A 12,752-nucleotide genomic window follows, 5' to 3' on the forward strand; every position below is an offset into this window, starting at 1 on the left:
GCTGGAGTGGACCAGAATGACATTCTTGTAGTTATTTTCCTAATGGCTGAATTACGGTAGTTTAGTGGGGCTGGAGTGAACCAGAATGACATTCTTGTAGTTATTTTCCTAATGGCTGAATTACGGTAGTTTAGTGGGGCTGGAGTGAACCAGAATGACATTCTTGTAGTTATTTTCCTAATGGCTGAAGTACGGTCGTTTAGTGGGGCTGGAGTGAACCAGAATGACATTCTTTACGATTAAAATATGTGAACATAGTTTCAAATAAAGTTAAGTTGTGGATACAATCTTTTTACAGTATCAAAATTCCATGTTACATTATACGATTAATTTGAAAATATTAACATCATTTTATGTTTGAAATGATGTTTTAATAAACAATAAAAATACATAGCTATTATTTCTTTTTGAAAATAAATAACATATCAATTATATTTTTCTAACTGGAATGCTGTACCCTAATTCATTATATAAACTTAATTGACAAATCGTTGGTAAATATAAACTAATTATATGCCCAAAACACAGCCTACATATGCACATTTCATTTATAGGCAATAAATTTATTAGGATTTAAATGGTGCTCTTGCACACAAAAATTTTACTACTACATTACTAATGAACTACTTATAAATGTTTCTAAGCCTAAGCACACACTGCTTCTAATCACAGCCTTCCTGTTAGTTCTCACCTTTCACTCTACTTTCTTTACTAGATGAGTTTTGTTTAATGGAGAAAATCTTGACATTACTATCATTTGCATCATTGGTATGAGATTTTCAAGTGCCTCAAAACTTTAAGTAAAATTAACTATTTGGTTAAAACTAAATTAGTGACATTACATCTTAATTGTAAGATTTTCAGCATGGTTTAACATAATATATTAAATGAAAAACTTATAATAATGATTACTTATAATTTCAGATAACTCTGAATCAAAAATTTGTAACCTGTGTTAAGAATGAATCTTTTATATTAACAACTATTTTCATGATTTTATAATTAAATTTTGCTTTAGTTAGTTAGACTATATTAGCATATTTATAGATGAATCTCTATTCCAGTTGTCCTATGTTTATAAAACCTTAAGTTGATTTGACAGTTTTCCCGTACAAACAGCTGATACGTGCGAAAACTTCTACCAGGTGGTTTTAGCTTTTGGACAAAATTTGAACTGTCGTATTTAAATAGATTAGTTATCATCAGCATTTCTTTCCATAAACGTACCTTAGTTTCAATTGGCCCTGGAGCTATACAGTTAAACCTCATCCCATACTGGGCCCATTCAGAAGCTAAAGATCTGTAAAAATAAAGAATAGGCTTATAAAGTTAAACCCCAACCCAAACTGAACCCTTCAGAAGCAAACTCCTTGTAACCTTGAATAACAGACCCTCAGATTACAGTACCAAAAATATGTAAATATAAACAAGATAATGTCAATTAAGTAACAGTAATAACTATAGACTTTATGGTTACAGAGATAAACTTCATTCATAATCTAACAACCTATAACTACGAATAAAAGACCACAGTAAGATTAATTATTTGTAAACAGGTAAAAAACATATCCTAGAGATTAAAAGATAAGTTTCATCAACTAAAAAAAAATGTATTCCAGTGATACTTCTATATTTTTTATCTAAAAGAAGATAGAAACAAAATAAAAAATAGGAAGAAAAAACACTAATATGTATCAATATAAACCTTTCACAATAAACAATAAAACAACCTGTAACAACAAGTTAAATAAATTGTATATAAAATAGAATCATAAAATAAACAGTAAAATATATAAAAATTCAGAATAATATCAAGATATCACAATCTCTTGATGATTAAAAACATTTTACTGGAAGCAAGTAACATTAATTACAGTTGGTATGAAACAAGCTGTTTGCTTGATCAGTTGATGAAGTTATCCAGCTTTTCACATGGAAAGGAATTCATTAGATTTACTAGCATATTGTAAAGCAGAGATGTATCAAAACCTAAACTCCTTTTATTGCTTGACTCTAACTCTGCTGTTCACATCTTGTTCTAAAGATAATTCAGCACCTTGACACAGGACCATCTCAGCAATTTGATGGTGCAGTTGGTTGAATTTCTTAATTCAAAATGAAATATTAAAAAATGGAGTAATACTCACTCTTGTATGTCGCACTATAAGCTGTTCAATTTACATTACTTCTACCAACCACAGCCAATAGTGCTTAACCAAATAAAAACCCAAATAAGCACCACTTATTTACTCATGCTTAACTATCTTAAGTACATGTTTATAAGCAAGAGAAAGGTCTGGTTCTGAACCATATGAATCTGATGGTTGTGTGTTAATTTTATGGTCAGGAAGGTTGAAATTTGTTATAAAATGTTGAACTGTGTTTACTAAAATCTTTGCTCTGACAGAATTTTTTTAATATCCTATTTTAGTGAGTGATAATTTTTGTTTTCCAAAATGAGTCTTCAAAACTTCCAAAATATATTCATGTTTTCCTTAGTTTTAAAGAATCAAAAATTAAGGCATAGTACGAAGGTTAGAGACCACATTTCACATTTCCCAAGTGCAATGTAACATTGTAAGTACTAAGAATCATTGTTTTTATGTATATTTTTCACTTAATGTTACAAGTTTGAACAAAAACTGAAGCATTTATGAGCAAATAGTAACAATATATGTAGATGTAATATATATATATATATATGGTAATTAAGACAGTTGACAAATACTGGTAAGCTAAGTTACAGGTTTATACTTTGTAGACCAGTTTTACTATATAATTATAAATTTGTCTACTGAACATGTGTTATTCTTGTATCCAGCTGCAAAGTACACATCTCATGACCTTTTTATAACTTTATAATGAATGTATGTTAATAAAATTAACATTAAAACATAGTATACAATTCAAATTATATTATAAGTTTTAATTTCTTAATTTTAGACTGAAATATTTAATATTTCAATCTTCACCTCATGTATCTGCATGTTAAATTGTCCATTTTAAATATACATTACCAAAAAACTTGAAATATGAAAACTTGAAAATGAAAAGTTATAATTTTCCTATACTGAAAATGTCTTTCTGTTGGGTACTTACCTCCACTAACAAGATTAGCTATTTTCATTCAGTGCTGCCCTCTATATGCAAACTTTTCAATCGCATGCCACAAGCCTTGCACATCCCCCTCTCTATTGGAAATATCATGTTCCAACATGTCTGTCATGCAAATCATCATGCATCATCTCTTAACCAATATCAGCATGACATACGTGTGACTCCCTCTACAAAACCTTCACTTCAAAGTTTGTCAGAAGGTGCAAGTACCGGAGAAGTGGGGAGAAAGGGTGGGAAGTGTGACATAAGGTAGTACCTATCGGAAATACATTTTCAGAATAGGAAAATTATAACTTCTGATATCGTACTTGCCTCTTCTCACAAGATTAGCTAGAAAAGGAGGAGGGACCTGTGCGAGGGAATAACACAAGCACCCCTGAAAGCATCCAAAGGATACCCTTGAACATGAGAGAGAGATAGAGATCCAGAAATCAGAGGAGGGGAACCACACCACTTCTGAGCCAGGTATACTATACTATTTGTTATTGTGTATAATTTGTAAAACACACAGGCAAAAATAAAAAGTGTAGAGTGGCTCTCTTCTTTTTTATAGATGTTATAATTTTCTATACTGAAAATGTATTTCTGAAAGGTACTTACCTCAAGATTGGCTGTGATGAAGATAATTGGAGACGAACATACTGAGCATGGTTCACATGCCAGCTTGGAGAATCTCTTCCAATGAACGGCAAAGATAGGAAATGAGTGAAAATGTGAGATGACAAATTTGATGGGAGGACACATGGAACAAGGTATGGTAAGAAGAAGGTACAGAGAAGTAGGCCAAACAGACCAGAAGGTGGATCCAATTCATAAAAGTAGAATGGGAAAGATCACAAAGGGAGGAAGATTGTCAGGGAATGAAAAGATATTTGTGTGTAACCTGGAGGGTAGCAATAAGTGCAATATTACACCAAAGAGCCCTGACAGGACACAGCAGTCTATCAGGGTCTGGATGAGGGTAACCTTCTTAAGCAGTCTTGGGGAAAAAGGAATGATCAGGATAAAGGAGAGGATAGGTAGTATGATAAAGGGTAAATGAAATGTCAATGGCAAATAAATCAGATTGGCAATGTCCACAGGCCAAAAGGAGAAGGAAATAGGCCTTAAGGGACAAATGAAACAAGGAAAGTGGTTCAAATGGAGGGAAAGTCAGGGCATGGGGAACCACATTAATGTCCCAAACCTGAAGGGAAGGATGCCTGGGAGGCCTCTGAATCCAGAAAATATGAATGAGCATAGTGAGAATAGGGGAAGTAAAAACCCTATGGTATCTGGAGAAACAGAAAGCATGGGAAAGGGTTGCCCTATATCCAGAAATCAAAAACCCATAGTTGAAGAGACAGGTGAGAAATTCTGCCACCCAAGCCACCGAAGGCTTGGCAGCAGGAAATCCCCTGCCAGAAGACCAACAGCAGAATAGAAGTAGCTAACGGGGAGACAACTCGATGTGTGAAGCCAAATCTCCTCGCTCTTGCCGATTGTTTCAAAATAGAGAAATGAGTTATTTTCTATTGTTACCTGGCATCTTGACAACTGCTTGGTTTAAATATTTAAAGTTGCAATATACGATTGTATCTAGGGAACTGGTAAATGAGGATTTGAGTTTCAATGGCATCATTCTATCCAGGTTTGACTCAATAGAGGTTTTTGGAGTTATTATTTAGAATAACCTCAGATAGGATGAACAAATTGATTTCTAAAGAGTTCACCTGAGTTGTCAATATAATGAGATCATGTAAGAAGGTTTTCTGCTTTGAGTCCTCTATCAAATCTATAATGTCATCTTCTATAATAAATAAACTTAGTATTCTGAAAACTGTTTAATCTCAAAGTCTAAGAATATAGATTTTTCTCATAGTGACTATAAAGCATGTTCACGCCAACAATATATTTGTCATCTTCTGTAGTCAAATGACTTATTGTATAAGTGTTTAGGGCTCACACTTTAGTGCATTAAGACCAATCTGGCTGTTGCAAAAGAGGGTTTTGAGGCCTATGATAGGTCTTCCTTATAGAGCATCTGTTTCTATCAGACTTAAGGAATGCGGACTATTAACTATTTATCAGGCCTGTGTTTACCACTTTATTTGTGTTGCTAAGGATTTTACCATGTTTACTCCTGATATGAATTTGTTAATCCCCTCTAGAGAAAACATATATTGCTTTCATAACAGAAACATTTATTACTGTCCAAGAATAGATCGGTTTTGAGTTCTAAGTTTTTTTTATTATTTGGCTCCAGATATTTTTAGTCAAATGAGCTTTTGATGATTGGTCAACCTCCAATATTAAGTTATTTAAAATAAAAATGTGTAATTGTGTATTTAATGATTTCTCAATTTTTGGTTTAGCACATGTATAAATAATCTTTTTTATATGGTTACTCATCCTTGACAGCTGTAACTTTACCAATTAAAAATAATAATAAAAAACCCATAAAATGACCAGTAACAGCTCCTGATGTGACAAAATTGAAACTTTTCTCTTAATCTCTATTCACTTGTCATAAACTGGTACAGATAAACAACAGACCAGAGTTATTTTTATAAACATAACATCATTTTGTTATTATCGAGAAATCACCAATCAGTAAAAATTAATAACAAGCCACAAATATGATACTAGCTTCATACTGTTCCTATTCAGAATGGAAGAAACTTGTAAAATGTTGTATAACAAGTCATAAGATTATACAGTGAAATATGACATATTACTTCCCTGACCTCAGTTCAAAGGTAAGAGTTAACCCTGAAGAGATATATCTTTGTGTAAACTTCATCCATAGCCCACAATTATAATTTCAGCTTATCTACTTTTGTAGACATTCAACATTTAAATTAGCTATTTAGGAAATACAGATTATCCAGAAAAGAAACTATCTTCGCAGTAGACCTCACCATAACTTACTTGGTTAGAACCTCAACTCCAGTCTTCGCTGCTGCACTAGGGACAACAAATGATGACCCCTGAGTGCAGTATGTTGCCGTAAGAGCCAGAAAAACTCCACCTACATCAAGCATGAAAAGTTGATGATTTTCATATTTGTCAAACAAGCAAGTTTTGTATATATAATGAACTTCCAACACACACACACACACTTATACTATAGACTGACATCAGTTCCATTAATTTTAAGATGTTTAATGATCTTGTATATTCAACAACACAAACTGGAGGTTACAATACCACTATAATATTGATCTGTTCCAAGTTTCAAATGATGATTACTTCAGTGTGCATTTTCAGTTAGACAGTGCACACTATAAAAATGAGCAAAGATAACAGATTAATGGCATCAAATCACTATATACAATTTAACTTTTTGTTTGTAAACTGGCAGTAGGCATAATTGTTCACTTTTGTATATCATCCAACAGTTAGGAAACATACGTTTCTGTCAGTTCTTTTATTAACATACAGACCATGAAGTCCTTTACTTTTATACACATTCTGGTACAGTGAAATTTGTTGGTACACATATAATTCCTATTTTTCTGTGTATACCTTCTTATAAAGAAGGATTAAATTTTACAGTTACGTATTGTGAAATATATCACAAAACTTAACACACAAGTCAATTAAGTTGAAAATCATACGGTATTCTGTTTTCTCATTATCCAAGAAAATACTGACAATAAATTCACAAGTAATAACGAACTTATAATCAAGTTTAAAAATACAGTTGAATCTTTACTACCTTGATTAGCTTTAATAAGGCGTTTTCCAGTTTCTAAAGTTACATAAGCAGTTCCATTCAGAACAATATCTATTATAGTTTTCCAAGCATTAGGTGACAGTCGCTCAGTTGGCGAGATGAAGTTGCCTGCTGCATTATTTATAATTATAGAGGGTAACCCAAGCTTGTTTTCACAGTCGTCAACTGCTTTCTTAATTGCTTCAGGGTCTCGCACATCAGCTGCTATTGGCACCACCTAAAAATAAACAGGACGTTTATCCTTTTGTTTTCTAAACAGACACCGATATTATATATTTCATAAAAGAAGTTTTACAGTTTTATAAACTAAGGTTTGGTAAAATGCAGAAATTACTTACAAAAATAAAATTTGGTATACAAACCTATATGCAATTCTTCAAATGTTATAAGGTTGGTACAATTCAAATGTATGTGATGAATTGTACAATGAACGTTTTCCTTTTATGGAAGCCACAATATTCATCTGTACGGCAGACAAAAAGCTACTTGCATATAATACAGTTTTAAAAGTAATTTATTTGATACATATATGAGGGGTACCAATTCAACACTTCAGACAAATAATGTATAAACATATATGACATGGATAAAGAGATATTACAAGGCAGAAGAGTGAAATGTACAAAATGTAGGTGCAAAAGATAAAAGGAAATGGGTTTTATAAATTATCAATTCCTTATGCTCCTAGGAATTATATAACCACTTTTGTTTCCTCAAACTTTTTGTTAATATTACAAACATTAATACAATGCAGCTGAAAGCTTGAAGTGGTTATTGTTAAGACTGCATTTTTGCTCAACCTGTGACATTTTTTTATCTTGTTCACAAGAAACTAGTGTTATTTATATGAACAATTACGACTAGGCTTAATTTCTTATTTAAAATACAAGTTTACCAGAAACCGAGTTCCAGAGGAATACACTGAAATAATTTAGTTTGTCAAAATTATGTTACAGCATTTTTTTTCCCAACAACAGCAAATTCTCAATTCCTGAGAACAAAATGGAATGAAACATTAGATATATTTGTCAACTAATTGTGTGTGTGTGCAATATTTAACATAGATATGACTCAATTTATATTTCCATATATGCTTCATAAAACCAGATGAGAAAGAAGCAAATAAATAAACAAAATACAAATCCATACTGTATATACTTCTTCTTTGCTCTGTAAAATTCAAAGTGCATCGAGTTATTATCACTTGTGTGCTTTTACCACACACACTTACAGCACAGTATGATCAGCTGATTAGTTTTTGGCAGTAACAGTACATAAAATATTGAAAAATTTATTCCAAACAGAAACCATAGTTTTCAATGTCGCTATTAAGATTTTTTTTGTTTTTCAGTATCTATTTCATAAATTTATTGTTTTAATTTTGGCATTTTCCTTTTAGTTTTCATTATCTAATAAAACACTGGTTGAGGTATGTTATATTTAATTAACATTGAAATAATATGGTGTATTCAAGCACTTCTATTTTTTTGGGGGGGAAGGCCTCAAGCACTGAATTTCATACTAGTATTAATTTGACAAAACAGAATCAACAGTGTATCATTGCTTATATTTAAACACTATATGATTTTGTAAAATTAAACAACTATGATATTAAAGTAACTTTGTGATGCAACATGCATACTTTTATGTATCTGACTCCAGCTATTACTTTACTAGTCAGTGTACTTAGAAATAAAATTAAGACAGAATTTACGAATATATCTAGCAGGAATACCTGTCCACTGGACGGGTGCAATAAAAACTTTAATTTTTCTTAACATAATAGACATTAAAAGTGCAATAAAAATACATAAAGGTAGCATACATCATTGATAGTGTTTCCAGTACTAGGTCAGGAACAAATACACACACACACACATATTGATGTTTATTTATACAGATAAAGCATATGCATCTTTCTGTTCACAATACTAATATATTATATTTAGCTTTACAAGCACAATTTTAATATTATACTTGAGAAAACAAAAACTGAGAAAAAACATCAAGAATCTGTTGTATAGTAAAATCTCAATCTTTATTGTTAAATATTTTCAAAATCAAAATAAGTTATTTACTTTTTGACCACTTGATTTACTTATTTCTTCTGCAGTATTTTCCAAAACATCAAGTTTTCTGAAAAAAAATTTATAAAAAGCCTAATAACACAGGCCTGTGATAGTTTTATTGTCTTGAAATTTTTACATGTTCGACTGTAATTCCTGTACGCTGAATCCGAAAATGATATCCATTTTTCTCCATCACGTACAGATTTTTCACAAAACGTCATAATGCACTACTTAATAGAAAGATCACAAAATGTAATTTTGAGATTAAAAGATGTAGATTTCTCACAAAAAAATCAGGATGAATGAGGATGCATATTTGTTTGACATCAATGTTCTTCCCTTTTCTTTAGTTTGTATTTTTGTTAACAAAAATAATAATAAAAAATGTTCATTGTGGTAAATGAAATAATAATTTCATCTAAGTAAGTTTTTTTTCTCCCCAATTTGTAAAAAATCCTTACGTGGTAGAAAAAATGAATATTATTTTTAAAATCTGCATAGATGAATTATGGAAAATCCATTAATAAAAACAAAACAATTTCATGAAGTTTAAATTCGCAGACCATGTTTAATTAGGCACCAGTAAACACTTACATAACAGTTGTGTATTCTTAACCAAATTTAAATTCTGAGTTTTAGATTATAAATATGGAAATAATAAGTTAATAAATGTTTCAAATAGTTTGGTATAAACTCCTTGAAGTAATACCAAATCTGCAGACTACAAACAAAATATTTAAAAAAAAATCTTAGTATTCCATAATATACAAGTTTATTGTGTTTGCTAACTGCTTATTTAAAATAAAACATTTATATATTTATGTGTATATTTAACTTAGAATGTCAGTCATGAAATCTGCAGAGTTCCTTTTGCTCTACCTACCTATTGTTCTGGGTCATTCACATAAAGTATCACCTGTGCCTTTTATGGGAAAAGATTCCATTAAAGCTGTACACACTACGTGAGGGTAGATAGCAATCTTTTCCATTGGCAAGTCAGGGACCCATTAAGGATATAAGCTCCCTTATTTTGTGTGGAAATTATCAACATTCATATGAGTAGTGCAAATGGCCGGATAAGGCTAGCATTGTGGTTTTATGTATATAATGCTATGTTTTCTCAGTCTGGAACAAATTTAGACATTCTGACAATTTCTTGGTTTTACACACATAGAAAGGTCTCTCCAGTAAATGTGTCATCTATTATAAAATACACAATTTGATTTTTTTAATGCTACATACTTTCATTTTCTCATACATTATTTTATTTCTTCAAAGTCAGAGAATTCAGATTTGCTTCATAATACATTTCGGTCAGATCTCCTGTTATTCTGTGAAACCAGCCTCATCACTCTCAGAAGAGATCAGTTCACCTGAGAATACCACAGCGTGTTTGGGAAATTGAAGGTTTTGGTGCTGTGACTATAGAATTTGTTTTTGAAGAGTTTTCTGTTTTTCCCTGTGCCTTTCTTATCTTTAGAATTATTAAGCTTAAAAAGGCATTACAATTGAAAAAATGGAATTTTTCCAGAAGTCAAAAGACTTAAGACCAAGCGGAAGAATTAGTCACAGAGAGGAGATGGTTGACCAAGAGAGTTTTTCAGGTCTTGGGTAAGTCCTGTTCTTGATATCAGACTTTCACTGATGTTTTGAAGGTCTATGGGTCTATGATTTTTTTCTCTTGCTACATTGCAGACTAAGGAATGAAAACTGCTAGTATCTAGTATTTGAACACTCAGTCAAATTCTTCTCCTTATGGTTGATCTCAGTAATGGTGTATCTGATAAGTACAAGACTGAATAGGGTGGTCTCTAAAGGACTTCAAGGATTTTGCAGACCAAAGTAACCAACCCAAGTTCTGATTGAAGCCAGCCAAGACTAGCTGAGTGACTGGAATAGCCAATGTTGGTTGAAGTCCACCAGGTGGAGCTGTTTTGATAGAAGGTGAGACAGGGAGCACCAACTGAAGTTGATGAACCATAGGACAATCAAGAGTCTCTGCATAATGAGAGATATACCCTCAGGGTACCCTAGAGTTGCAGAGTTGATGGATGGGCTACCTTGTCATTTTGTTTCCACAGGCAGGCATCTAATGCTCATTCTAAGTATGCCCACCATACTGTACCCTGGACCTTTAGGGTGTCTCCGTTTGGTGTTGGCCAAGAGGCATTTGCCTTGTGAGAAAAGTGAGACAGATCTAATCGTGAACACTTAAAGGTGCAGCTAAAAAGGATCTGGACCATTTCCTGAAGTGTTTCAGTCAGGTTACTGCTTAGAATTGGTGATCTTAGGAATAGGTGGTGTTACCACATTTGTTAGCTTGGAAGGCTTAGCCCTCAATTCTACTAAGTATTGGAGTGAGGCACAGCTCTAAGATTGGGTCACAGTTGCAGCCACGTTGTGTTGATGCTTTGACCCAGTGGTAAAATTTAGCTATAGATTGGGCTGAGTTCAAAATTCATATAAGAGATGCCACAGGGATCTTTCCTCCTTACATGGACAATCTGTGCCATTTGTACAGTAAAGCACACCTTGCAATAGCTTGTGAGAATATTCTCATACATAAGCTTATCAAGAGAGTTACCTGTAAGGCAATGAGGAACCACTTGTGTGTGAGAGACATTCTCACCCTAATTGAGGTAGTTTCTGCTGTGATAAGGTTCAAAGTCATAACTATGAATAAGTTGCAGGAGAATAAGAAGCCTGCAGTGGTCAATTCTTCACAGTAGGTTTATGTGACTTGTTGGAGATAAATTACAACAATAAACAGACAGCACACAATACACTTGTCTAAAAATAATATATTCAAACTAAGTCAAACATATGTACAAAAATTCATTACACTATTGATTATCACAGTTGTATCCAGAGTCTTAAATAATTGTCTTTTGTTTTGTCAACGTCCTCACCCTTTGACATTACAAATTATTTTCCTCTACTCTGTTATTACAATACAAGTCGTGAAACTCACTTCAGAAATCGCTGTTATGGTTAAACTCACATGCAATCTAAGTTCACTTTTTTTCAGTTTTACTAACTTCCTTACTTCACTAACTTTATATATACACACTAGCTAGAATACTGTTGGATTTACAAGACTGTTTAGTGTAAGTGTTACTATTTAGTTTATTTTGTGACTTATATTGATTGTTTAGTTTTTAAGACAGGGATGTTGAAGATGGATTGTTTTAAAGGTGTAAGTTGTGACAAATTTCATTAAGTAACTATATATAAATCATATGTTTTGTTTGTAATTACATTGTTATCTGGACTTTACTAATATTGTTGATGTCATGTTACTCAAATATTCAGTATTTTTCTCGTTACCTTAACTGAGTATTGTTACCTTACAGTACCACTCACATAATTTAGAAAAAACTCGAGGCATCGTTTGGGCAACATATAAATATAGGTGAAGTAAAGTGAAGTTCAGTTTGAAAAAAGTTATAAAACATGACATTAGCCGTAACAGGCAATATTTTAATGTGAGGGATTATAATAAAGGTGGGAATTCCAATCTTAAACTATCATGTGAATAAGATAAATATTCTAAATAACTATGTAAGAAATTTTGTAGCGTGTGTTTATTCTCTAGTTTGATTTGTATTTTCTTTAACATTGTTTGTAACTTATTTCACTTTTTGTTTTGTTTTAATGTTAAAATATATTTTGCTGAATATGTATGTGTTATTTTAGGGTATTTCTTTTAGGGTTTTTTTTCCCTTTATGCATGATGGGTATTATCATCATCATTTTCAACAATATATATATTTAAAGTGTTTGTTTTTGTAATTTAAAAGGTCTTTTTGTGTGATTATTTTTGATATATATATATATATTTTGTTAAA

At 32.0% G+C, this 12,752-nt stretch overlaps 1 protein-coding gene across 1 annotated transcript in view; it reads right to left on the reverse strand.

Annotated features, from left to right (window-relative positions):
• Positions 1-1,113: 1,113 nt before the first annotated feature.
• The window catches only part of LOC106474967 (2,4-dienoyl-CoA reductase, mitochondrial-like), a gene marked incomplete at its 3' end in the record, with an annotated part of 19,454 nt that continues 7,815 nt past the window's right edge, over positions 1,114-12,752 (reverse strand). Inside the window, exons 3-6 of the mRNA XM_013935666.2 lie at positions 8,914-8,971; positions 6,818-7,052; positions 6,028-6,127; positions 1,114-1,300 (exon numbers count right to left, since the gene is read on the reverse strand). Of these exons, the coding sequence (XP_013791120.1) occupies positions 1,114-1,300; positions 6,028-6,127; positions 6,818-7,052; positions 8,914-8,971 (580 nt within the window). The remainder of the gene's footprint in view (positions 1,301-6,027; positions 6,128-6,817; positions 7,053-8,913; positions 8,972-12,752) is intronic.

Source organism: Limulus polyphemus, unplaced genomic scaffold, assembly GCF_000517525.1.
Source record: "Limulus polyphemus unplaced genomic scaffold, Limulus_polyphemus-2.1.2 Scaffold7919, whole genome shotgun sequence".
Taxonomy (NCBI): domain Eukaryota; kingdom Metazoa; phylum Arthropoda; class Merostomata; order Xiphosura; family Limulidae; genus Limulus; species Limulus polyphemus.